This window comes from Harpia harpyja, chromosome 14, assembly GCF_026419915.1.
Source record: "Harpia harpyja isolate bHarHar1 chromosome 14, bHarHar1 primary haplotype, whole genome shotgun sequence".
Taxonomy (NCBI): Eukaryota; Metazoa; Chordata; class Aves; order Accipitriformes; family Accipitridae; genus Harpia; species Harpia harpyja.
The window spans coordinates 12,216,602-12,239,706 of NC_068953.1; the positions used below are offsets into that span (position 1 = coordinate 12,216,602).

At 51.7% G+C, this 23,105-nt stretch overlaps 1 protein-coding gene across 6 annotated transcripts in view; it reads left to right on the forward strand.

The window, feature by feature from the left end:
- PIK3R5 (phosphoinositide-3-kinase regulatory subunit 5) overlaps positions 1 to 23,105 on the forward strand; it is a 62,757-nt gene that overhangs the window by 27,332 nt on the left and 12,320 nt on the right. For 5 of the 6 annotated variants that reach the window (XM_052808306.1, XM_052808307.1, XM_052808308.1 and 2 more), the window contains exons 2-7: positions 7,348 to 7,457; positions 15,823 to 15,923; positions 17,399 to 17,467; positions 18,235 to 18,373; positions 20,926 to 20,995; positions 22,455 to 22,629. In XM_052808306.1, the coding sequence (XP_052664266.1) occupies positions 7,361 to 7,457; positions 15,823 to 15,923; positions 17,399 to 17,467; positions 18,235 to 18,373; positions 20,926 to 20,995; positions 22,455 to 22,629 (651 nt within the window). In that variant the 5' untranslated portion in view covers positions 7,348 to 7,360. Of the gene's footprint in view, positions 1 to 7,343; positions 7,458 to 15,822; positions 15,924 to 17,398; positions 17,468 to 18,234; positions 18,374 to 20,925; positions 20,996 to 22,454; positions 22,630 to 23,105 lie in introns of those variants that run through there. The other variant, XM_052808310.1, reaches the window with a different exon arrangement.

Genomic DNA, 23,105 nt, shown 5'->3' on the forward strand with positions numbered 1-23,105 from the left:
ATCCACTGGTATCCTGATGGCAGCAAATATTCACAGCATTGGCCCCAGTTGCATTTGTTCACCCCTTAGCCTGCCTTTACAGTCCTGTGCCGGGTGGTCCTGTCCTGCTGCCCCTTCCCGACAGCCTGCGTGATTTCTTTACCCCGTAAATCCTGCTGGGATGTGCATTGCTCAGAGATCCATCACTAAGGTCCTCATGTCCCACCTTGGAGTAGAGCATGAATGAGATGTCCATGTGCCCTTATGTCTCTCCTGTGCCCACTGTCAAACTAGATGGTACAAGGTGATTGAGCTGGGCTTGCTCAGACAGCATTAAATTACAGCTTTTTGTTTCAGATTCTCCTTTATGTCCTGGAAGAAGATGTTTAATTTCTGGTGTCCTCTTCCTTTCCTCCCTCCACACCCCAAGAAAAGGAGGAAGACAACAGAGGGGGATAACATCTTTTTTTCCTGTTTTTGTTTGCTTGTTGGTTGTATTTTGCTATGTATAAGTACAGCAGATAGCATTATGGGGACCTTGCTGTGGTTCACGTTTGTAATCCGTCCTGTTCCAAGTAATTTGGCTGCTTGCTTTATAGACAAAAAAAGGGGGCAGTCCCGCCAGGTGCCCAGGCACTGCTATGACTGACTTGTCAAGAAATCAGACCTAAGACAAATTTTTCAGTCCTGTCCCTTGCTCTCAAGCCTGTACCACTACCTGTCAGCGGTAGCGATGATGATCTCGGCAAGCCAACACAGCTTGGGTGGGTGAGTAGGTGTACGGGTGGATTTGCAGAAATGTGGGTGCTGACACCTAAGTGGATTTCTTGCGTTTGTCCTCTGTGGCCTCATCGGTGGTTGGTTTTGGTCAGTTCTTCTATGGCCAGGGTTCAGTAAGGGCTTGGTCTGAGTTTTGGCAGCTGGGTTACGGAAAAGATTCTCCATGTTGCTTCTCTGCTGCCTGTTCCTCTGTTGGTTTGAGGAGCGGAGACTCCCTGGAGGTGAGGTTTTGCAGTCCAAGGAGCGAAGGTCACTCATGGTCCCTGCCGTGGCTCGGTATGCTCTTACTCCTCGGGGTAAGAGCAAGTTTCGTCCTCGCTCAGCGGGACAGGAACCTGAGGCCCTATAAGGAAGTCGCGTGGTGCCGGGGTGTTTGGATGGTATGCGCTCCTTTGCGAGCACACTGAAAGGATGTTTGTCAAACCAGTTGCCTCCTGGATCTTTTGATATGCTGCCTTTGTGTGGTTTGAACGAACATCTTATCACCTTCATCTCCCCGCTCTTTGCAGAGCACTTACTTGAGTAGTAAACACACGAAGGCTGAAGTTTGAATCTTAAAAATTGCAGGTTCTTCCCCTTGTTGCCCCAATTTCTACAAAGACTTTCTCCAGCTGCTCCCTCTCTCAGCTCTGAGTTTCTATCTTTGGCTCCCATATGGGGTGTAGAGGAGGCAGTAAAATCTTGCAAGCTAAGGATAGTTAAAACCCAAGATTTCTTCCGTAATCTAAGAAAAACAGACACTTTCATTGGAGGAGCAGGTACCATGTGTGTGCTTGCTCCACTGCGTGGCACAGCTGCGTATCCAGCTCCTCCGCTGCAATGGGGTGCATCTCCCAAAGCTCCCGTGCTGCCTGTTGCCCACTGCCCGTTTTGAGGATGAAATGGAGGAGGCAGAAAGCTGAGGTGTAGCTCAAGGGAGATGATGACCTTGCTGGGGTGCTTGTACGAGGATCTTGCCCTGAAAAAAGCTCTGGTTAAAATCCATTTGCTTTCATTCCCAATTAAGTGGGTTTCCTTCTATTGCAGCATCAGCCCGAGCTCCTTTTTTCTTTAGTCTCATCAGGCTGCTTGCCCTTTTCTCCCCAGTGCTCTAAGCCTTACCCAAAGAGCAAGCCAAACGCTGAGCTATCTCCTCACACTAACCTGTGAGTTAGCATCTCTGCAACGGAGTCCATGTCCCTCCACCCGTTGTGATTGCCAGCAAACCTGGGCAGTGTGTTCACGAGCTGATCCCGTGGGCAAAGGGGCTTGTTTTTCCTCTCCCGTTTCCTGCACGGGATGCTCAGCCAGCCGCCTCAGAACAATCGGGGCAGGAAAGGGCGTTATCCTGCTGTGAAGGTACCCGGGGCCTTTCTCCGGTGCTGGTGGAGCGGTACCTTGCTTCCCTGCTGCAGGGTCCCCTCTGGGAAGGTAGAGGACTTTCAGCCAGGTCCTTTCCCGCCGACAGGCGTCTCGAGGAGATGCTGCTGGGATTTGCTATCATGGAAGGGGAAATCTCAGCTTATTACATGGCTGCCTGGGTTTCCTCTCTTGGGGGGAGGTGGGGATTAGAGCAGGGCAGGATGCTGGCTGGGGGGGTGGTGCCTCCCCAGGGCATCATGATGGAGCTGTCCGGGGTGGGCGGGCAGGGATTTGCCCTGCTGGTTGGATTGGAGGTGGCTGGTGTCCCAGAAGGGGGTGGTCTAATTCCCTTCACTACTTCGTTTGGAAACACCAACTTTGGACTTGATCTTTGAGCTTTTCCCCTCTCTTCCCATCTAATGGTGGTTGTTCTGGGCTCCACCACTACAGAAGGAGATCAGAGAAGTCCTTTGGATGTTAAAGATAGGACTCATGTGGACCTTAATAATAATAATAATTCCCTTGCAGAAAAGCCTCTGTGACCCCCGATTCAGCTTCTCATGTGCCCTGTCCCAACCATGTGGGAACTGCTACTGGCTTCAGGCATCTCCTCGACTTGGCTGCTGTGTGCAGAGGGACCTTCTGCTCCTCAGGCAGCGTCATCCTGGGCACAAAGGAGTTGAGATGTTCTCCTTTGCTCTGATACTGAGCAGGAGAAAAACCCTGAAAGGGAAAGGTTCCAGGGCAGTGAAGGCAAGTGGGGGAACCACAGCCTGTCCCAGCTGAGTGGAAAGTCCGTGTCATGGAGCTGTGACACCCTGAGAGCTCTCTGTGGCCTCAGGCTTCACAGCACAGCAGGAAATTTTTTTGGTGGTGGTGGTGGTGGTGGGTTTTTTCATACTCTTTGAAAACTTTGACATTTTTGCAAACCTTGTGCCTCAAAGAAAGACAAGTGAAAATCTAAAACCAATGATCAGCAAATTCCCGCTTTCCACCAAGGGATAAATGTTTACCTGTTTGATGTTAGTTAGCAGGAACATTTTAATTCATTTGTCTACATTTTAACTGTGACAAACAGAGATGAATGAAGATTTCTAACTATGCAATCTCAGATGGAAATTCTCCAAAGATCTTGCATCCATGCAAGGTGCTGGGACAATTTCACAAATAGTCTTAAGATACTTTCCAAACTGAGCTTTGGTGTGCTGTGCCTTTTCTCACTTGCTTTAATCATTATTTTTTTTGTCTTGTTTGAAAATTATCAGGTGCCTTTTGGGCAATCGGGCCTTCTGAGGGGGTAGGTTCAATTTTGCCCCGTGCCCATGACGTTGCTAATAGTTGGCCATTTGTCAAAAACAGGGCAAAACCTCAAGACAAATTGGTTTCCCTCAGGACATGGGATTATTAGAACCAGAGGGCTTAAATGTTGTCACCGCTGTGGCTGAGAGTGCCATAACGTTATCAGCATCATGTAACGTTAAAGAGAGCAAGCCTTGCTCTCTGCCTGCCTTGTCCTGAAGCTGTTTGCGAGCCGGCCACCTCCTTGTGCTCTGATCGGTGCGGTTGTGGTTCCCGGTTCCCTTCTCGGTTTCTGTCAGTTCCTCTTGCCACCTTCGTCAGGGTGGTCTGCAGATGCACCCTACTGATGACAGGCAGCTTTCCTGCGTGGGAGAGACAGAGAGGAAGGTGTTTCTTGGAACACACGATGGTAGATGTTTGTCTTGGTTGGCCAGCTATGTGTATGGACCAGAGTGGTGTGAGATGATGGGGACTCTATCTAGGTGAGATCTAGCTATCTTCTTGCAAGAAGTCCAGTCCCCACTGACTGTGCTGATACTGCTGGTGGCAGGAGGATGGCATGCAGGGTAAGGAATGTGCCCGGAGAGCTGGAGATTTGCCTTCTGCTCCCAGCTGTGCCAGAAGTCACTGTGGGACAGCAGAAAAATTGCTTAACTTTTCCAGACATTGGCTTCTCTGCCTCTTAAATGGTGACTGTATGGTTTGCACGGTGTTTGGAGGCTGCTTTTAAGGTGCAAATTCACTGGAGAAGGGAAACTGATCTCATCTGAGAGAACATCCAGGGCTTGAAGTCTCATAGCTTGATTTTGTAGGGCTGGGGTCCCATGCATGAGTGAGGTGTGGTGGGGTAAAGCCCTTCTGCTTCCTGTGGTCAGCTCTTGCTAAGACTGTGCGGTGCAGGAGTGGCAGTTGATCTGGCCGTACTTTTCCGTATACAATATGCTCTCTGAAGAGAGGTGGTTAATGCTTTGTCCAAAGGTGATACTTGGTTGTTGCCTAAGGATATTCCCCACAACTGCTGTGGTGTCCCATCTGTTCCTGCCTCCTAGGAGCAATATCTCTAGGTGCTTCACATAGGGGCTGGACAGATGTGTAGGCACTGTGTTGCGTTGCCTGCAGAGCTGCTGTCAGGAGAGTTGTGACAGTCCGATGTTGGAAAGTCTCTTGTTATCCTCCCTGCTGTTTTGTCTCAATTGGTCCATCAAAGCCCTTCTCTCTTCCCTGGGTGGTGGTTGTGCTCTCTCTTGAAAGTGTTATTGACACCTGGGGAGAAGGCAGGGAAACCCACATCTTTTGCAACATGTTGCTCTGCTTGGAAGTGCGCAGAGCAGCAGCCAGCCTCGGTGACGAGGGTGTCCCCAAAGGCTGCCGGAGCATGACTGCTCACAGCATTCGCCCTGGGTGTGTTGTGAAACGTGACCGCAGGCAGTTCACCACAGAAAACTGCACTGTCCTTTCCACCTGCTCCAAATACCTTGCACCTTGCAATTTTGTCAAAGCAACTCTTGGTTTAGCAGCTCTTTTGATTAAAAACCTTGACCTCAACACTTCTTTTTCTTAGTGTTCTTGAGATGCTTAACAGAGCTCCGTGGAAAGTCTAATTACGTCCTCCAGAACTGTCCCCTGCCTTGTCATTTTGCTCAGTGTGGGTGGGAAGGAAGGGAGAGTTTGGGGAATAAACAGTAGAAGAGGCTGAAAAGTTTCTGCTCAGCTGTGGTGGACAAACTGAGTCCTCTCCCATGAAGAATGCTTCCATAAGCACTGCCTTGGGAGAAGAGGTTTAGATTCATGTGTGGTCCGTAGCACACCAGGAAAAAAAAACCCAAAGACTGTGTTTTGTGGTTTGAAAGTTATGGTAATATCTTTGCCATATTTTGTCCTTAAATTCCCTGGCTGTTCTGTGCTGGGATACGAGAGGCATCCAGAAGGGATGGCTGGGCCAGTGCGGGGCTCACCCCAAGCATGCAGTGAGGAGCGTGTTCCCCTCTGAGGACCAAGCTGTGCTCTAAAACAAGCTGACATGCAGGGAGGTGTATTGTGTGAGCTGGGTGTTGTAAAGGGTGCTTATGAGTCATGCTGTGCTCTTAGTCACTGCTTTCCTCTTGCCCACAAGTCATGACTAAGGTGCTGATGTACAGATTCCCCGCTCATTCAGTCCTCAGCACCGTGGTGGAGCATTTTTCGGTGTTCCTCGCGCATGCATTTGTGGATGGATAAAACTTTCGGTGAAGACCATAATAACAGGCTGTGGCAGTGGGACACGAGAGGCAGGAGCCCATGAGCCTCTTTGGGGTAAAGGAGAGAGCTTGCATTTGGCAGGTCAGTGGTTCCTCTTTGTGTGTTTGCTTTGACCTGTTTGGAGTCATTGATGGCTTCTCTCCAGCACAGGGAGGACTGAGTTGCAAGGCTGGAGCTGGCCTCACTGCTCCCTTGGCTCTTGGGGGAGCCCCAGCAGCTGGGCTTGATTTTACTGAGCCCTTTTGGGGGAATTAAGTGTGGGTGGAGGTGGCCACGCTGAGTGCACCAAGCAGAGGGACCGGGTGGAGCCTCTGCCGAGATTGTAGCGGCTTTTGCTCCTGCCGGGGTGGAGGTGGGGAGCTGTGACGGGCACAGCCACCGCTGAATACTGACATCAAGTGTTGACTAAATAAGCGGAGAAGCAAGCATTTTGGGTTAGCTTTGGGAACTACATGAGCGTGTGGCATAGGCACAGGAATGTGCTGTCTGGGATGAAAGCAAAGGCCTCCTTGGCAGGTGGCATTTGTAGCACCGGCAGGCTTTATTTCTTCTTCCTGGGTTATTTTTGTGGATTTGTGTTGCCTCTGACCAACAGGCAAAAAGTCTGTGGGATGGACCTGTCCCTGTGGTTTGGGAGAGGAGAGACACCCGCCCCAGGGTCCCTCTGGATGCCAGGCCTGGCGCTGCAGGGGAGGAGGGAATCTCTGCCTGGGAACCTGTTTGATTGCTCACAGTCAGGGCACATTTGGGAAGTAAACCTTCTGGGCAAGTTGCTTGTATTTTTCATGGTGTCCCAGACAGGTGCATATGAATAGGGTGGGACAAAATCTTCCTCCCCCCAACACAGTTTCTGCCAGCCCAAGGTTTAGGTTTGCACCATGAGCCGTGGAGGAGAGGTGAGATGTACATAGCCGTGTTGTGAAAAGGTTGCAGCCAGGCACGCAATCCGTGGTTTCACAATGTCCTCGGATGTTGGGGCTGAGGTCCCCTCTGTATTTTCCTGCATTGCCACAGGGGCACGTGGACCTTTTCTTCATGTTGGCTGTGTGGCAGCAAGGTGACAGTGCTGGAGGCTTTCCTGGCTGGTACAAGGTTGGCACTTGGGAGTGGGTTTGTGACCATTGCCAGTGGACACTAGAGCTGTCAAGGACAATCCATGCCTAACGCAAGGAGCAGGAGCTTGGGCTCTGCTGTCACTTTTCCCAAGTTGGGCCAGATGATCTTTTGAGATCCCTCCCAGCCTTGGCTGTTCTATGATTCCCATCTGAGCCCATTGCAAGGTGCTGCAGCTGTAATCTCTTGCAGTGTTATCTTCGATGGAGGCTAACCCAAGATTACCTCCTTGCCACAAACACATGAGCACGACTAATGATCTGTCCCGCAGACGGAAGTTGTGAGAAGGCAGATATGCCTGTAGCAGGTCAGGGGAAGGGTGCCTTGGCCCCACAGCCTCTTGTGATCAGGTTGTGGACCTGTGCTCCTCCTTTTCTTTGCCAAGGTTGAGAGGGATTGGGGGAGTAGAGAGGAAGATGACAGCAGAGTGGGGTGCATCGTTGGCTTTAGGGTTGGCAAGGGTGACAGGAGGCACTAACAGGGTGGTGCTTCGCTGGGAGCATCTTGTCTGCACTACAGTAGAAGCGTTGCAGTGCTCTCTTCCTTGCACTTAACTGAGGGCCTGGTATGATAACTTTCTTCCTTCTTTCTCTTTAGGAGATGAATTAAAATGCAGCACACCACGTGCACAGAAGACAGGATCTACCATGCACTGGAAAGATGTCTACACGGGCTTAGCAGAGATGCTGTCTCCAGCAGATGGGCTGGTAGGTGACCTGTTAACCACGAGCTTGTTCTTCTGTCTGCATGATCTGCTGGCCTACCTGGGCACCTAGGTAAGCGAGAGCTGCTGGTGCTACTGGAAGCTCAGAGGCCTTTTCTCCCTTCCAACGTTCAAAGTTAGAGGTGGGAATCCAACCTAGTCAGTCTTCCTGAGCCTCTTGTTGCAGTAGGAAGATGTACCAAGATGCTGAACAAGTCATGTTAGGTCTTACATATGTAAAGACTCAGCAGAGAAGTTGTGCATCTTGCCAGTTGTCTGTGCATGAGATGGAGAGAGAGAAGTCTTCGTTCGCCGTGAGGAAAGACTCCTTTGTGTAATCAGCCAGCCTTGCCTTGCTTTGATGCATGTAGTCCTCAAAACCTGTGGGCGTAATCTCTGTTGCATTGTCAGAAGCAAGTGTGGAGATATTGTTATCGACTTTATTTAAATCTAGATCAGATACCATGGTGGCCATAAAGATGTGAGCCATGCTCAGAGAGCTGCGAAGGGATTTGGGATGGCGGTGGTGAGGGTAAAGCAGCAACGAGCAGAAGTCATTTTTGAATGTCATTTCGACCTCTCTTCCTCATACTCACACTTGTAGGCTGCGATTATATCACTCCCAAATCCTCTTGTGGATGAAAGAAATTAAATGAATTTGGGGGGCTGTCAGATTCAGATTTCCTTTTGTCTGTGCAGTTCTTTCAACCCCCTCTGGTTTTTTGTTTACCTATAAGTCAACAAAGAGATGTAAATGGTATCCTACCTGCTGCCAAATACTGGAGTAATCCCTTTCGCTGTGCCTGTTTCCACACACCCACCGGAGTGATGCCAGCTTCCCATGCTGTAGCATCACCCTGGGTCTTGGTTCATGCAGTTATGACCAGGACTCCTGGGTCCTTTTGGTCTCCCCACATTCTGGGAAACAGGCCCTGAAGTGTGACCTACATTCCTGGTTCCTGGAAATGCGACCTTGCGTTTGGCACTATTACAGTGTGTGTCCAAAGGAGTTCATCTCGCCAAGCAATTCATTGTGCGCTGCATAACTCACCTCTTCCTGTAATTATAATTAATCAATTCCTGTGTCACTCACAAACTGCCCTTCTCTAATCCCAGCCCCTCAGCGCTGGTGTTTGTGTTAGGGTAGTCTTTAAAAAATGACTTCATAATTTTTCCGGCTCATTAGCAAAGACCAGATTATATGGGGCAGGGGTCGGCTGGTGGTGGGCTCTGTTGGAAGCAGCTGTGCTGCCCAGTGATTCCTCATTTCTAATGATTTTTCCCCCATCTCTTCACCTGCTGGCTTTCAGTCCTCTTCATGTGGGTTTTGTGGGGTTTGGCAGAATGACCTGGCATTCCTGGGAGAATCTCAGGCGTTTTACACATCAGAAAGTTCCCTTTCATCAAAAGCATTTGTGCTGTTGCCAAAAATCTTCAGCGTGACTAGCGAACCTGGTTTCTGCAGTCGTTGGTGGATGTGACATTAATAGCTTTGCTGTGCCCCGGCCCCAGGGTGCTGCTTCTGGACAGCCCCCAGGGCAGCACTCCTTGGCCAACGCCTTTAGTGCTCTTCCTTGTGGGCTGTCCAGCCCTGCTGACTTTTAACATGTTTGCTTTGAAAAGCTGCTGTTTCACATCCTACCCCCTTGCAGTTGGAGTAGGAAGTATTTCGTTATTGCAGTAACATAGACGATTTAGGGAAAACAGCATAATGCGCAGATGTACCTACACCCCTTAACAGTGTATCCTATTTCTTTTCAAAAACAGAGCAGAAATGTTTTCACATTCTTCTGCCTTCCCTGTGTTATAAGCAACAGTTTAATTACTGCTCTCCTGTATCAGATCCAGGCTGTTATTTATGGCAGGGCTCTGTTCCTCATATAGTCAATGAATCCCTCCATCTTGTTGTTAACTGTACCGTAGCCTTCTCCTTTCTCGTTTTTAACTTCTTATATCACTTCTATTTCCCAATTTATTTGCTTCCCCTCCTTTTTACTGTTTCCATACACAAAAATAATCCACACCATGTTGCAGCTTTTTGGGCTGAGATCTTGCTAGAGTTTTGTTCACTTTTAAATTATTTAGTGCTTTATTTTTACATGATAATTTTGCAGGAGATTGCTCCAGAGTGGGTGAGTAATCGCTTCCAATGCGTTGCTTCCACCTTGCATAAGTGACTGCATAGCTGAGGTCTGTGAAGTCAGCAAAGAGGAGAAGTGTGAGTGCTTTGGCCTTTACAGATTTATACCCTGGATGAGCCCGTGGTCAGCTCTGGGGTCTAAACAGAAACTCTTTCCTGAACTGTAGCATTTATTGGAGGAACCATATGAAAATTGTCTCTGACTCACAAAAAACCCTGTTAGAAGAGTGTTAGGAAAGGCAACCTTCTTTTCCTCACGGAGACCCTCTTCAGAGAGTTTGCTTTCCTCCGTGTTGCTGGAGAGAGATGATAGTCAAATCAGAGTGTGCTAAAGGAAGAAAAATATGTTGTTTCTTGCTGGCGAGCAGTGAAACAGGGAGCCTTTGGTGAAGGAGAGTGCTGGGCTTGTGTCTGTCTGCTGGCGGTGTTGGGGATGCTGTACTGCGGTGTCAGAGGTGTGAGAGGGGCTGGAGGATCGTGGTGGATGGGGAGCTGCTGGAGAGGCTGTAGGGCAGCCCAGTGCCTGAGAGGTCCCAGGGATGGGAAGGAGCTGTTGTGTCTCTGCCACAGGGCTGCACACAAGTTGGAGAGGATGAAGGATGCTGGTGAGGGAGGATGGATGATAGTCACTGGTGAGCTGGAGAAGGAGAGGAGTGGTCGATGATAAGTCTCATGTGGTGCCCAGGGAGTTCAGTCTGCTCAGCTCTAGAGAAGCTTAAGATCCTGCTCAATTGTAGTCATCTAAATACCCGCATGGGGAATGAACAGAAGTCTAGTGTGGGGCTTCTCCAACTTAGTCACCAAGTAGTGAAATTCAGTGTCTGAAATACTTCCAGCTCTAAGTGCAGAATTAAGGTGCACTAAACCTTACTAAACCTTGCAAATTTTAACCTTTGAACTGATTTCTCCAGGCTTGTGGTGGGTGTTCTTGCTGAAATCACTGCCCAGGCTGGGTGGAAGCACTTGGGGTGGCTCCAGCCCTGGGAGATGCTGCTGTGCCCTGCTCAGGGGGCTCTAAGCAGCCGCTTGGATGAGGAAGCTGTGGGTTGGACTGCTGTGCAGCATGGGATGCATCCCAAGGGAATGCTGTGACTACGGGGCTTTTGCTGTCTCCTGTGCTTTGGGCACTTCCAACCCACCTACTTACAAACTGCTGTGAGTCGGCCCTTCCTCTGGGCAGTCCCTTGGAGAAAACCACCTTATTCTGGTGAGGACGTAGTGGAAATGGTGGGAGTGGGTCTGGGGGAGGGAGGAAATGGAGGTGTCTGCTTTTCACCCCTCCAACTGCGTCGCTTCTGATGGCACGAGGAGCCGATGCCCAGCCTGGGTGCCGTGGGCGAAGGCAGCTTGGGCATGTGGTATTTCTGTTTTATTTCTTTTTTTTTTCCGACTTGACAGTTGCCCCTATGAAAAGCGGTGGAGGGGAAATGTCAACCACTGAGGTCAGGAAGGAGCCGCTCTGGGAGGAGGGTGTCTTGGTGCACTTCTCAGAAAAGAAATCGCGAAGCCTCATCCTTCCGAGGCCGCCCACGGGGCCGCTGCTGCCTGGCTCCTGGCACGCTGCAGGCATCCTCATCGACATCGATAGTGATCAAAGCGAGAGTGTGCGCTGCGCCTGAGCTCCCTCCCGGAGTGGTGGTCTCAGTGCAGCTTCTGCCCAGTGCTGGGTCCCTGCTTGGAGGCTTTGCTGTGGCTTTTGCTCTCCCAAAGGGAGACTTTTCTTTTGGGTCTGTGTCATGTTGGGCTCAGTCTAAGCGTGCTGTGTAGGATGCTGGGATAAGCACAGCTTAATCCTGCTTTTGCTGCAGGTCCATGTGTAGCAGCCCCAGCATCCCAGAGCCAGGGCCATGATATTCTCTGGGCTGCCTGTGTTGCTGGCAGATAAATCTGACTTATTCTGCATGTATAAATTAAAAATAAATAGTGCTGGGTCGCTGTTTTAGTGGAGCAAAACCTGATGGATGAGCATGAGGGCAGGGTGGATGTAAGCAGGTTTTTTAGCTGTGGGGCTTCCCACTCCCCTGCTGGGAGGTCTCTGGTGCCTCTTGTGACAAATTCATAGGATTTAGAGACTGGAAGGTGAAGTTCTGGTTTGTGCTGCCTGCGCAAGGTGCATCTTTAAAAGCTGATCTCAACACCTCCAGAGCCGGAGATCACCCAGCAGCTCCCGCGTGGACTGCTCTCCTTTAAGGAGTTGAGCGGTTTGTGTGCGTGGTTTTACTTCTCACTTGCCGCAGCCAAGAGGCACGTGCCTGAGCTCTGCAAACCCTGTCTTGCTGTGGGCTTAGGTGAGTGAGCTGAAGCGTTTCCCCACAAGACTTGCCAGTGCTTACACAACTCAATAGAGTGGGGGTAACAGGGAGCACAGCTCCTCCTTGCAGTGATGGCAGGGAGCATCCCTCCACTCGCCTTGGGGACATCCCAAGGCATCCCGGAGCTGCAATTAAGGTTTTTGGCAATTAAAGAGCAAGCACAAAGTCCAGGAGAAAGCCTGGTTCAAGCTTCCTGCATGCCCTCGTGCGCATCCTACCCTTCTCCACCCCAGGACAGGGAGGGTGCCTGGCGTGGTCTGGCGCTGCTGGTTTTGAGCATACCTGGCACAGTGGAATGAACCCAGTTTGGACTTCATGCTCTGTGCTGCTCTGACCTGGTGTAAAACACTGCTCCTGAGTTGTCCCTGTGATTTGTGGCCTGACCTGGAGAGGTGGCACGATTCACCATCACAGCAAAGCAGCAGCGGAGCATCTGCTCGCGTGCACTGAGACAGAGGAGTGGCTGCGAATAAAACTTTCTGGAGTTGGCTTCTCACCTGGCTGCAGCCTCTTCCTGGCCTGGGAATAAACCAATTGCTGCTCTGCAGTTCATAAAAGTCCCCAGGTGCTACTGCAGCACCCAGCTGTGTCCCAGGTGGACACAGGACATCTGCAGAGGGATGGAGAGCACACTTGCAGGCAGGTGGCTCCTTTCTGCTTTTAATGTCACCTGGGGCTTTTGTTGCTGACCTGTGCACATTAGGAGTATCACCCTCCATGCCCAAATAACCTTTTTTAGTCTGGATGCAGGGGATATGGCTGCAGGGACTAACTCTGCTCCCAATGGTTGGAAAGTGGATGCTCATGACCTGGACAGTGTGCGGAGGGAAGGGAATTTCCACGCATGGCTGGATCCCCTGTCCTGACTGATGCCTGGCGGTGCCAGACAGTTCACTTTGCCGCGTGGTCTTTGTTTATTGTGTCCAGGATTTCCGAGCTGCATTTTGTGCTTGAGACTATTTTTAGCCAGGACACAGCTGTTTTGGTGTGTCTTTGGTTAATGCTGCTTTGCCAAATTTAGGAGCTCAGACCCTGGCAGCCTGCTGCTTCCCAGCACTGTTTAGCTTAATCTCAGGGTAATCCCAGTGCCTTGCCATGACCATGAGTTAAGCAGAAATTCTGCTTATAGCAATGTTATTCAAATATACCTGGCTGCATGCTTGTGCTTCAGCTCACAGTTCCTGTAGAAGACCCAAAAGTGGGTCAGAAGACCTCAGGTCTGATTATAGTTGCAAGATGCTTCCCTCGAGCCCTGCCCTTGTCCCTGCTACCTGCCCGTCACCCCAGCCCATTCACAGCTGGTTTGCCCCAGCTCCTCCCCAGGGAAGCAGCCCAGCTCCTCTCCCTCTGCCCCATTCAGCGCAGAATAACGCAGCGAGCCGCTGCTGCCGCAATTTCCTCCTCCCTCGCTAGAAGTGAGAGGAAGGAAAGAGCCTGCGTCTCGCTGGGCTATTTGTATTTGTGGTTACGCTCACGCAGGAAGCGGCATTCTCCTCGTCTGGCGATGCACCCCGACGAGGCTCAGCTCTGCTGCTCTCGTGGATCCTGCTCTGCGTGGCCAGGCTTCGCCCTGGGCAGCCGCAGCGGGGCTGGGCTCTCACGGGTGATCTAATCCTCCCAGCCGAAGCAGGACGGGTTGCTTCAAGGCACCGTGTGAGCCCAGCTGCTTCTTGCCGAGGTCAGCAAAGCTCCTGCCAGCATTGACCACTTCTGCTGGGCCGGTTGCTTTCTTGACTATCTCACAGGTGCTGGGGATTTCCCTGGAGGATGCCATGCTCTGTGACAATATTGATTTATTTGAGGAACCTGCCGGAGTCATCCTAGGCAGACCCATGGCTTTGTGCCATTGCGCTGGCTTGTGAAAGTGGCTCAAAGGAAAACTGGAGCATCACTGACTTAGCGGGTTGCTGTGGCTATGCCCTCGCTGACAAGATACCGCAATCTACGGTTGCGCTCTGGGTGTCAGCAAACCCAGCAAGATGCCAGAGTACCAGAGGCAAATTAAAAATTGCAACTGTAATTAACAGCGAGCCCATGTGAGCTTCTTGGAAACTTTCCAGCAGGATCCTTCTCCGCTGGAAAAATGTTGATTCATTGAAAGTAAAAAGTTGCGTGGCAGCAGGAGAGCTTTCCCATGGGGGAAGGCTCCTGCCCTGTTTATTCAGCTACAAGCTGGGCATAAAGCCACAGAAATAGTGTGTGTCCTGGTGAGCAAATGCCTGTCTATGGCGGGGGGGACACAAGTGAAGGCTGTTTTTGCAACCTTAGCGCTAGTTTTGCTTGTCTTGGCATTGGCCTTTTCCCAGCTGTGCCACGGCAGACCTCTCCCCTGGTTTAAATTCATCTTGTTTAACACCTAGAAGGTGTGTAAAGGTATTTTTATAGCATGTCTGTATGTTTGATGAATTTTTAGCCTCTGCAACTGAGAATAAGGCTTGAGGGATGGACAGCATGACCTGTAGATTTGTGATGAATACCACTGTCCCCTTGCCAGCTCACGGCATCGTTTCTTCCTTGTTAGCTCCAACGCGACAGCCAACACATGTGGGTTGATGTTTATGTTTCTGTGCTGCTTAATAGACCGTGTGAGTGAAAAGCAGCTGGTTTTATATTTATTTTTCCTCTCTGATCATTAGCCCTACTTCCTTGCAGTAAGAGATGCTCTGTTTCTCTTGGTTTTGCTTTTGGACTGAGACTGGAAGAGCCCCGGTGCCAGCACCCCCTGAACTATGCTATGGGCTGTAGCTGAGCTGTGTGGTGTCTGCACTGCATCCACTCTTGGTGAAAAAATCCATGGCAATGTGGGATGGGGGAGATGCAAACATGGACCCTTCTCAGATATTTGTTAGGCTGTTTGCTCGAAATTTCCCCTTAACTTTTTTCTATGGGGCTGTGTGTGGTGCCCAGGTCCCTGGGGGAGAGGAGGAGGAGGTGCTGCTCCCTCCTTGGTCTGCAGATCCTGGTCTGCCAGAGCCGGCGAGCACCGCCTCCTCCCCTGGGATGCAGGGCCGGGATGAATGGAGGCACCCGGCAGCCTTTGCGCAGATCATTTCCTCTAAGACCATCTGGGAGGTGGCCCTGACCGCTAAGAAGAGCGATGGCCTCGGGAAACACCTTGGGCCATTGTCGCCGGTTGGGTCCCAGCAGCGAGAGGCAGATGTCTGGAGACAGAGGCCAGGAGGGGTTCAATCAACTGGGGTGAAAGACCCTCCATCCCTTTGCATGGTAATTCTCCTCTCTCAATCTGGCTACCTTCTGGTGGGGTTTTAATACATTTAATGATAGTTTGAAGGTGCTAAGAGATGGAATAAATGCTGGGCACCCTTAACAACAATGCTGATGTGATGGTGCATCTCCAGGGCGTGGGGAAGCTGATCAGGGGGATGCAGCATCTTCTCTCGTGTGCGATGCAGCTGGAGGGGATTGGATGTGTGCCCGATGGGGAGCTGAATTTTGCAGGGTTTGAGTGAGTTTATAGTTGGGATAGTGCATCTGGGGCATTTGAGCCTGGGGTATGCAGGGCAAGGGGCCACACTGGTGGGTTTTCTGTGCTCAGGCAGAATGAAGGTGAGCGTCCACCCATGCCAGGCGCATGCCTCCGGCCTCTGCAGCACGCATGTGGCAGCGCAGTCATGTTAGCTACCCAGCCTCCCCAGGGGAGAGGCATCCAACCTAGCCGAGTGCATTGGGCTGCGTGAGCGAGAGCACGAAGGTGCTCGGGTACGAAGCGATGCCACTGAGATAAGCACCATTTGGTGAGATTAGATCTGTCCAGAACAAGGGCATGAGGTTTTTTCCTTCACTGTGATCTGACACAGGTGGCAAACACCTTCGCCCTGACCCCTTCCCGTTGTTGGTCCCTCCTGCAACATTCTTGAACGGGGCTGTGAGTGACGGTGGCTCTGTCTCCCCTGCAGCCGGGCTGTGCCTGAACTGCTGGAGCCTGCAGGAGCTGGTGAGCCGAGACGCCAGCAACTACCTCATCCTTGTGGAGAAGATCCTCAGCAAGGCCAAAGAGGTGAGTCAGGAGGCTGCCGAGGAGGGCTGTGGGCTTTGAGGCGGTGTCAGCTCCGGAGCTTGACCAAAATGGAGTTTTGCAGAGCTTGGTAGGTGTTTCTGAGTTGTGGTAAGGTATTGCTGGAGCACTGGAGCTTGAGGTGGGGTGATGCTGGGTTGGCAGGTCTAAAACTCTGGTGGGAGCAACCCTGTGTGTCCTGCTGGCTTTCAGCATGTGGGACCTACAAGGGAAAAACCAGCTCCGATATCTGCTCTTTGGGTACCACTGCAGATCCACGGGGAAGGGTTTTGATTTCCCAAAGTCCTGCTTGGCACCGTGCAGGGGCAGTCTGGGTCATAGGGCTGCGTGGATGGAGCCAGATTTCCCCAGACCTTCCCCTGGTGTAAACTGGGAGCTTCTAGTCCAAATCAGAGCAAATTGAAGGTTTCCTGTTGTTTTTGATGGAAACTTTACTGCGGCTCTGCCGGGCTTCCTGCAGAGCCAGGAGTGGAGCTGGGACGCTGGGGACCACAGGCAGGGTTTGCACCATGTAGCAGCCCGGCAGGCAACAGTCAGGTCAAGCAGAGCAGGGAGGCGAAACGGCAGTGGGGCCGATCGTATCGGCCTGCCGCAGTCTCATCATGTGCCGGAGAAGCTCGAGGCATCGTCAGTCAAGCAGGGTCACCCCAGGCTGCGGCTCGGAAGACCTCAGAGGAATCCCTTGATGTGGCAGGAAACAGTGTTGTGTTTCCTAAATCCTCAGCGCTGGGATTCATGTGATGGGGTAAATGCTGCCTTTCATTTTTTGGGAAAGAAAGGCTGTCTAGCTGCCAGGCTGCAGAGCTGATACTAGTTAAGATAGCACAATTCAGTTTGATCCATTTATATTTTTTTTAATGGCTGGAATTGATCTAGTTGCAGATAGTGTTTTATTACATTAGGGTTTATGTAAGGGTTTATTGCGCTTCGTGCTGTGCTCATGAGCACGGGGAGACAGTGTCTGCAAGCGTATCCTTGAGTCATCACTGTGTCCATTGATGAAATAATTCTGCTGGCTATTCACTGGCAAAGGCTGGGCCAAAAATACGTGGTTTGCACCGTGCTGCCAAGCTTTGCTAGCCTCTTGCAGGGGCTGAGCTGCCTGCTTGACTCTCCAAACTGCCTGCTTTGAGCCACTTTCATAGAATTTCATGCAACTCTGCAAGGATCAGGAGCATCGGAGGGCTGGGAGCTTGGCCAAATCTGGCTTCTCGAGGGTAAAGGCAGAGTGGCAGCCTGTGCAGATCTGCCTGTCCTATCCATATGGGTTACCGGGCCTTTAGGGGTTATTTTCCCGTGGAGACAAGGGAATCTGCTGGGGCCGGTGGTGTGATGGTGCAGGTTGGGCGCTCGGCTGCACTGCCGGGGAGCCTCCCAGCACCTCCAAGGATTCTTTCAGGTAACATTCATGGCGAGCAGCCCAGCTTATCCTTCTGCCCTCGGGCTGTTTCCTACAGGTGCAGGAGAAGTGCGACTACGATCTCGTAATGCCCCTGGCTCTGCTGTTCTACTATGCGGTCCTGTATGTAAGTCTTGAGGCTGCTGCACGTAGCTTGATCCCAGCCCCTGGGGAGGCACGGGGTCTGGGGCCCCGTGAAGCCACACAGAGCAGTCACCGAAATCGGGGTGGCTTTCGTCTGAAACATCATGGTCTGCTTTGATCAATTCATCTCAAAAAAAGATCCTTTATGAATCTACAGGGATCAAGACCAAGCAACCGTTGCACAAGCTGTGAGATGAAAAAAATGAGCTGCACTGTTTTTAAGCTTTTTATTTAAAGACGGGCTAATCAGAAAGGGAGATGGACAATATCTCTGTGCAGAGAAGCAAATTTTTTTCATTACCCTTTATACTTTTGCAAAATATATGGGCAACGCTAATGAAAAGGAGGAGTGGAGCCTTCACAGGAAATACTTTTTTTGATTATTATTATTAGCACAATGCATCATTATCCCAAGGAAATCATTGCTGCCAGATCTTGCAAAAGCACAGGCTGTAATGCGATTCATCTGTATGGATCTGTGGTTGTTAAAAAGAAATTTATATATAGGCTTTGGCACGTGAGCTGCAGCCAGGCAGTTGGGAGGGTGCAGAGTGGATGAGGCTTTCTCAAAGCTGTGCCCAGTGGGGATCCTTTGACCCTTCCTTGGGAGAGGACGGGGTGTCAGAGGGTGAACCTCTGCTCCGATCCCACTTCTTCTCCCACTTCCAGCCTAAACCCTCAAGTTTTTACGCAGTGCTCGAGGCCTGTGTCCTTGCTGCCTTTCTAACCGTGTCTCCCCGTGCCCCGCAGGCTCCTCACTTCCCACCAGGCTCCGACCTGCTCCTGAAAGCCGCCAGCATATACCACAGCTTCCTGACCTGGCCTGTGCCCTACTGCGACATCTTCCGTGAGCTGCTCACCTTCATCAGCAACGAGCTCAAGGCCCCCGGTAAGCACTCCTGCCCTGCTGTGGGGTTTTCACATGCTGCTGGCCCTGCTTCCCCAAAAACACTCACTGCCATGAGCGCCCCATGTTTGTTCCTGAGACTCTCCTCGTGTTGCTGTCTCATACCCTACTTGCCTTATGAATCTCTTGAGCGTGATGTCCACGTTTACCTTGTGCATCCCAGCTTTTCTAGGACGTGAGGAGCTATGCCCTCCATCCTCTGGATGATTTTCCCTGGTGGTCCAGTACAGGGTGAGACCAGATTCCTCTGGAGGAGCAGGGCAGGGTTGTGTTTTTGGTGGCTGCCTTGTGTGCAAGGTGGTGGGAGCTTCCTAGGGACTCTCAGCTCTGGACCAGGGTGAATTAGCAAAATGTGTAACTATTTCCTGGCTGCCTTTCAGTCTGGTGGGTCTTTTCCATGGCAAAGCACGTGCTGGCTGCTCCTGCCCAGCCCTGGGCTTTGTTTGAGATGCTGGGTTTGAGATGCTCAGTGGTGTAACTGGGGTGATAACAGTGGGTCCATTCATTGACATCAAGGTGGCTGGAGCCTTCAAGCCTGCCCTTGCGTGGAGATTTCCATAGGGCTGAGGGACTCCCTGGCTCTTTCTTTACAGCCGAGACACTACCTTGTGATACGGCTTTGGGCACATCTATCGGCAGCAGCAGTGCTCCTTTTAATTAAGGACTCCTCATAGATGTCCTGTTGTTCCCAATGGAGCAGCTCTTCCAATTATTTCTAAAAGGCCCTTTCTCCTAATCTCTCCGTCTTTTGGTGGCTTATGGAGAGCTGTTATCACACAGAGCAGATTTCAGCCCTTGTTTAATCCTGCGCAGGGCCATGGCAGCAAGACTGGCTCTGAGCAGGACTTGGGAGGCCTTGGATGTGTACATGGGCTGTGGCTGAGGCTGGGGGTGCTTCCCCACGTCCTCAAACCAGGCAGCTGCTTTGGAGAGCCCTGACAGGGATGTGAAACATAGGGTCTCTGTCATGGCAGCAACATCCTGCGGAGATGGGACCTTGTTAGGTGCAGATGGGATGAAAGATGCTTTCAAAGGAATAAAAAGATTTAAAAAAAAAAAGCCCCCAAACCCTCTGCAGTGTTGGCACTGGACTAGCTGATTTACCCCCAGCTCAAGGATCCACCAGCATAAATGGCCATGGCCACCAGGCAAGGTCTGGCTGGGCTGTTGTGCTGTGTCCAGCCTCCAGCTCAGAGCTGCAGGGCCAGTGCGGACATGAGGATGCTTGTCCCATGCTGCTGCAGCTGTGGACTTTCTCAGCTCCTTCCTGATCATTTATTACTGTGACACCAGTTGAGGCTGTGTTTTACAGACCCCTGGGAAAGCCCAAGTGCTGGGGGTGGTTTGCTACATCCTGCTCTTGTGCCATCACCACTGTCACTGGTGCCCGAGGCTGTGTGAGCTGGGGACCTTGGTCCAAAAGTTTTTTCCCCTCCTACAAGCATATGAGATTCCCCCACCCCTGCCAAAAGATGCCATGTGGGAGGTGTTGGCTTGCTGGGCTGGGCAGCCTGGTGCTGCCCCTCGCCCCAGCCTCATCCCACAGCTGGAGCCAGGAACAATGAAAACGTGTCCTCTGCTGGTAAGCTGGCCAAGCCCTTATACGCTTGTTGCACGGCCTCTGTGACCTGCTGTGAGGCTGAAGCAAAAGGTTTTTATTGAGATGAGGGTAACTATTAACTGAAAACAAGCTGCTGACAATATTTGCCAAGAATGCAATAGCTTTTATCTGCAAACAGGGGCTGATGCCTCTGCAAGAGGGGTGAACGCTGCCATAAGCAGGGGGCCTGTGTGGATCAACATGAGCTGCCTGTGGGTGCTGGGCCCCCCACCATGGGTGCTGCTCCCAGGCTGCTGAGCAGCAGCTGGGGTTCGGATGTGGCTGCCTGCAGTAATAAGGGTGCTGGATCTTGTGGACACCATAAAATCTTTCCCAAGATGTACCCCAGTACTGCTGTTTGGGGGTGTACATGGGCTTCACTGTTGCCACCCAGTCCAGGTCCATCCAATGTCACCTGGCTGGGGTTCCCTAAGGCATCCTGGGGACAGTCCCAGGGAGGCATCCAGGGACTTGGGCTGCCCGTGCCAGCCTGTCTTCTGCTGGGGCCAGTCTGGGCTCCATCCCTGCGGGAGACAAGGTGGCAGTGACCTGCTGTCCATAAGTGAGATCCAGGGCCTGGGGTGCTAAAGCAAGTGGCAGAAGCTGCTAAATATCATCCATGCTATTCACATTCTACATCCGCAGTGAGGAAGAAGGGACTGGGGATGTAGCAGCTCTCCTGTCCTGTCCTTTGGTTGCTTTCCTGTCGCTCTGGGCTTTCACCCTTTACATCCCATGGCTCCCTTGCTCCTGGGCTGGTGTCCTTACATGGTGGCTGTGCCTTGTCCCCATAAGGACTTTTGGTGTTGCCATGTCCGCTCTGGGCAGCAGCTCAGCCAGGTCAGCACCGCATTAGGAGACAAATTCGATGTGCTCCTGAGGCAGAGCGGTCTGCAGTGGTGCCATGTCTCATGTCCTCTGCTCTCTCCCCCAGGGATCTCCTTCCAGAGGCTGGTGAGGACAGAGCAGGGGCTGCCTCTGAAGAACCACCAGAGCTCCACCGTGTAAGTGTGGCCATGGGCGCTGCTGGTGCCACTCTGTAGCATCCCCACAGTCTCACGCTGCTTAAACAGCAGTGGGGCTGCAGTGAGCAGCATCACAAAGATGTAGCGGTGGGTGCCGGGGAGGAGAGCTGGATAGCTGGGCTGAGCTGTGGGAAGAGACAAGGAAAGTGGCTGTGGCATTTCCACAGCTGCGGGTCAGGGTGTGTGGGCTCCCCGTGTCGGTTTTCCCACAGTCCTGCTTACTGCAGGGCTTCAGATCTGGGTGAAACAGCTGGGGAAGGCAAAGTCTCCTCCACAGGGAGTTGCTGATCTTGGCACATGTTGGACAACAGCCAGCAGACACTTTGATCTGCGTGTTTGGGAGCCACCACCCCAAGGGGGTCAGAAGCGAGTCCATCCCAGTACAACGATTAATGAAAGCCTTCCAGCTCTGAGCACAGTCACCTTATTCGAGGGCCAAACCTTTCTTCCTGCCATTTCCTCCTCATTTGTAAATAGGAAAATGAGCCCGGGTGGTGTGTGCCCTTCCTGGCTGCCGTGCCAGCCCCAGCCGCAGGGATAGTCCTTCGTGCATAGCCGCCTCCACTCTGTGCAGGAGGGGTGTCCTGCCATTTTGGCTTGTCCACTCATGCCGTGCAGCTCTGGATCTGCACCTGTATCCCACTCAGCTGCACTGGTGCTGCTGTGTTGCTTTCCCAGTACAGCTCTGCTGCTCTACACACTTGTACAGGTGCAAGTGCAACCACAGATGACTTACAGCAGAATGGCTGTATTTGCATAAAAAGCCCTGAAAACCTGGCACAAAGCCGTACACAAGCTGAACCTTGGGCTTAGTGAAAGCTTGTGCCCATTGCCTGAGCTTTCTAGAACTAAGCACACCACAGCACATCCGTAATTCAGAGCCATTTTTGCTCACTGAGGTGGATTGCTCTCATCCATGAACAGAAGCACATGCTCCATGGGCTGCAGGTTTGGGAATTCAAAGCCTGTGGATATTCATGTTGTGGTCCACAGCAAAAATGCAGCTGAAGGATGTGGCTCTTCTCCTTAAAGCCCAGAAGTGATGCTCTGATCTGCATCTTGCAGGAGGAAGATGCTTCAGGGGCATTTTCTACCCTCTGCTTCATTGCGTGTGCTGGATGTCCAGTTGGGACAACTGGCTGCTGGGCCAGAGCCCTGTCTGGGGTTGATTGAACAATTATTGGGCTGGTGATATTGCAGATGTGGCAGGAGAGATGGTGCCGAGGAGCAGGGTGGAGGATGCTCATCTGTTACCCGCTGCCTGCCCATAGCTGGCACTGCAGCATGGGCCTGGCACCCCTGCACAGCCCCAAGACCCTCCGGCTCTGACTAACCCAAGAGGATGCTGCTGTCTAATGTGAATTTGTCCAAGACTTTCATGTGCCACCAGCATCCGAGCCTGGCTGTCCCGGTCTAACCGCCATCCCCTTGTCCCTAGAACGGTGCTGCTGCTCAACCGCTCTGAGGTGCAGAGCGAGTTCCTCTCCATCGCTGAGAAGCTGAGCGCTAGCGAGCACCCGCAGCGTGCCACGCTCATCGTGCTCCTGGAACACCTCTACCAGGCCAACTTTGGCACCCGCTGCGACCTGGACAGCCTGCACCACGTCCTGAAGGTAGGCTCAGAGAGCTTCGACTTCGGTAATGTTGCGATGCCATTGGGAGCAGTTTCATGCAGTTGGCTGATGGATTTCCTGACCAAAATAATACTTGATTGACAGAAGAAAAAAAATTTTGATAACTTCTTGTAGGAAAAAGGTGTCTCTTCCTTCTCTTCTCAGGTTAGACCTGAGGTCTACACTTGTGTTTTGTGAAGTACGTGGGGGGTCACTCGCCTTTTACTCTTTTCCCCATCCCTAAGTGGAGAGAGGAAGTGCCCCCAGATTTGAAATGCAGCAAAAGTGTTCATTTGACCAGAGAAACACTGTGCTTTGATGTTTGGGGGCAGAGGGGCAAAAAATTGTGAAGAAAACCCATTAGGTGTTTTCAAACACATTTTTTTTCTTTGCAAAAGTTTTGGGGGACTTGAAAGGGGTAGGAGGAAGTGAGTTACGCAGTGGTAGTTAGTGATCCTGCCCAAAGACCTGTGTGT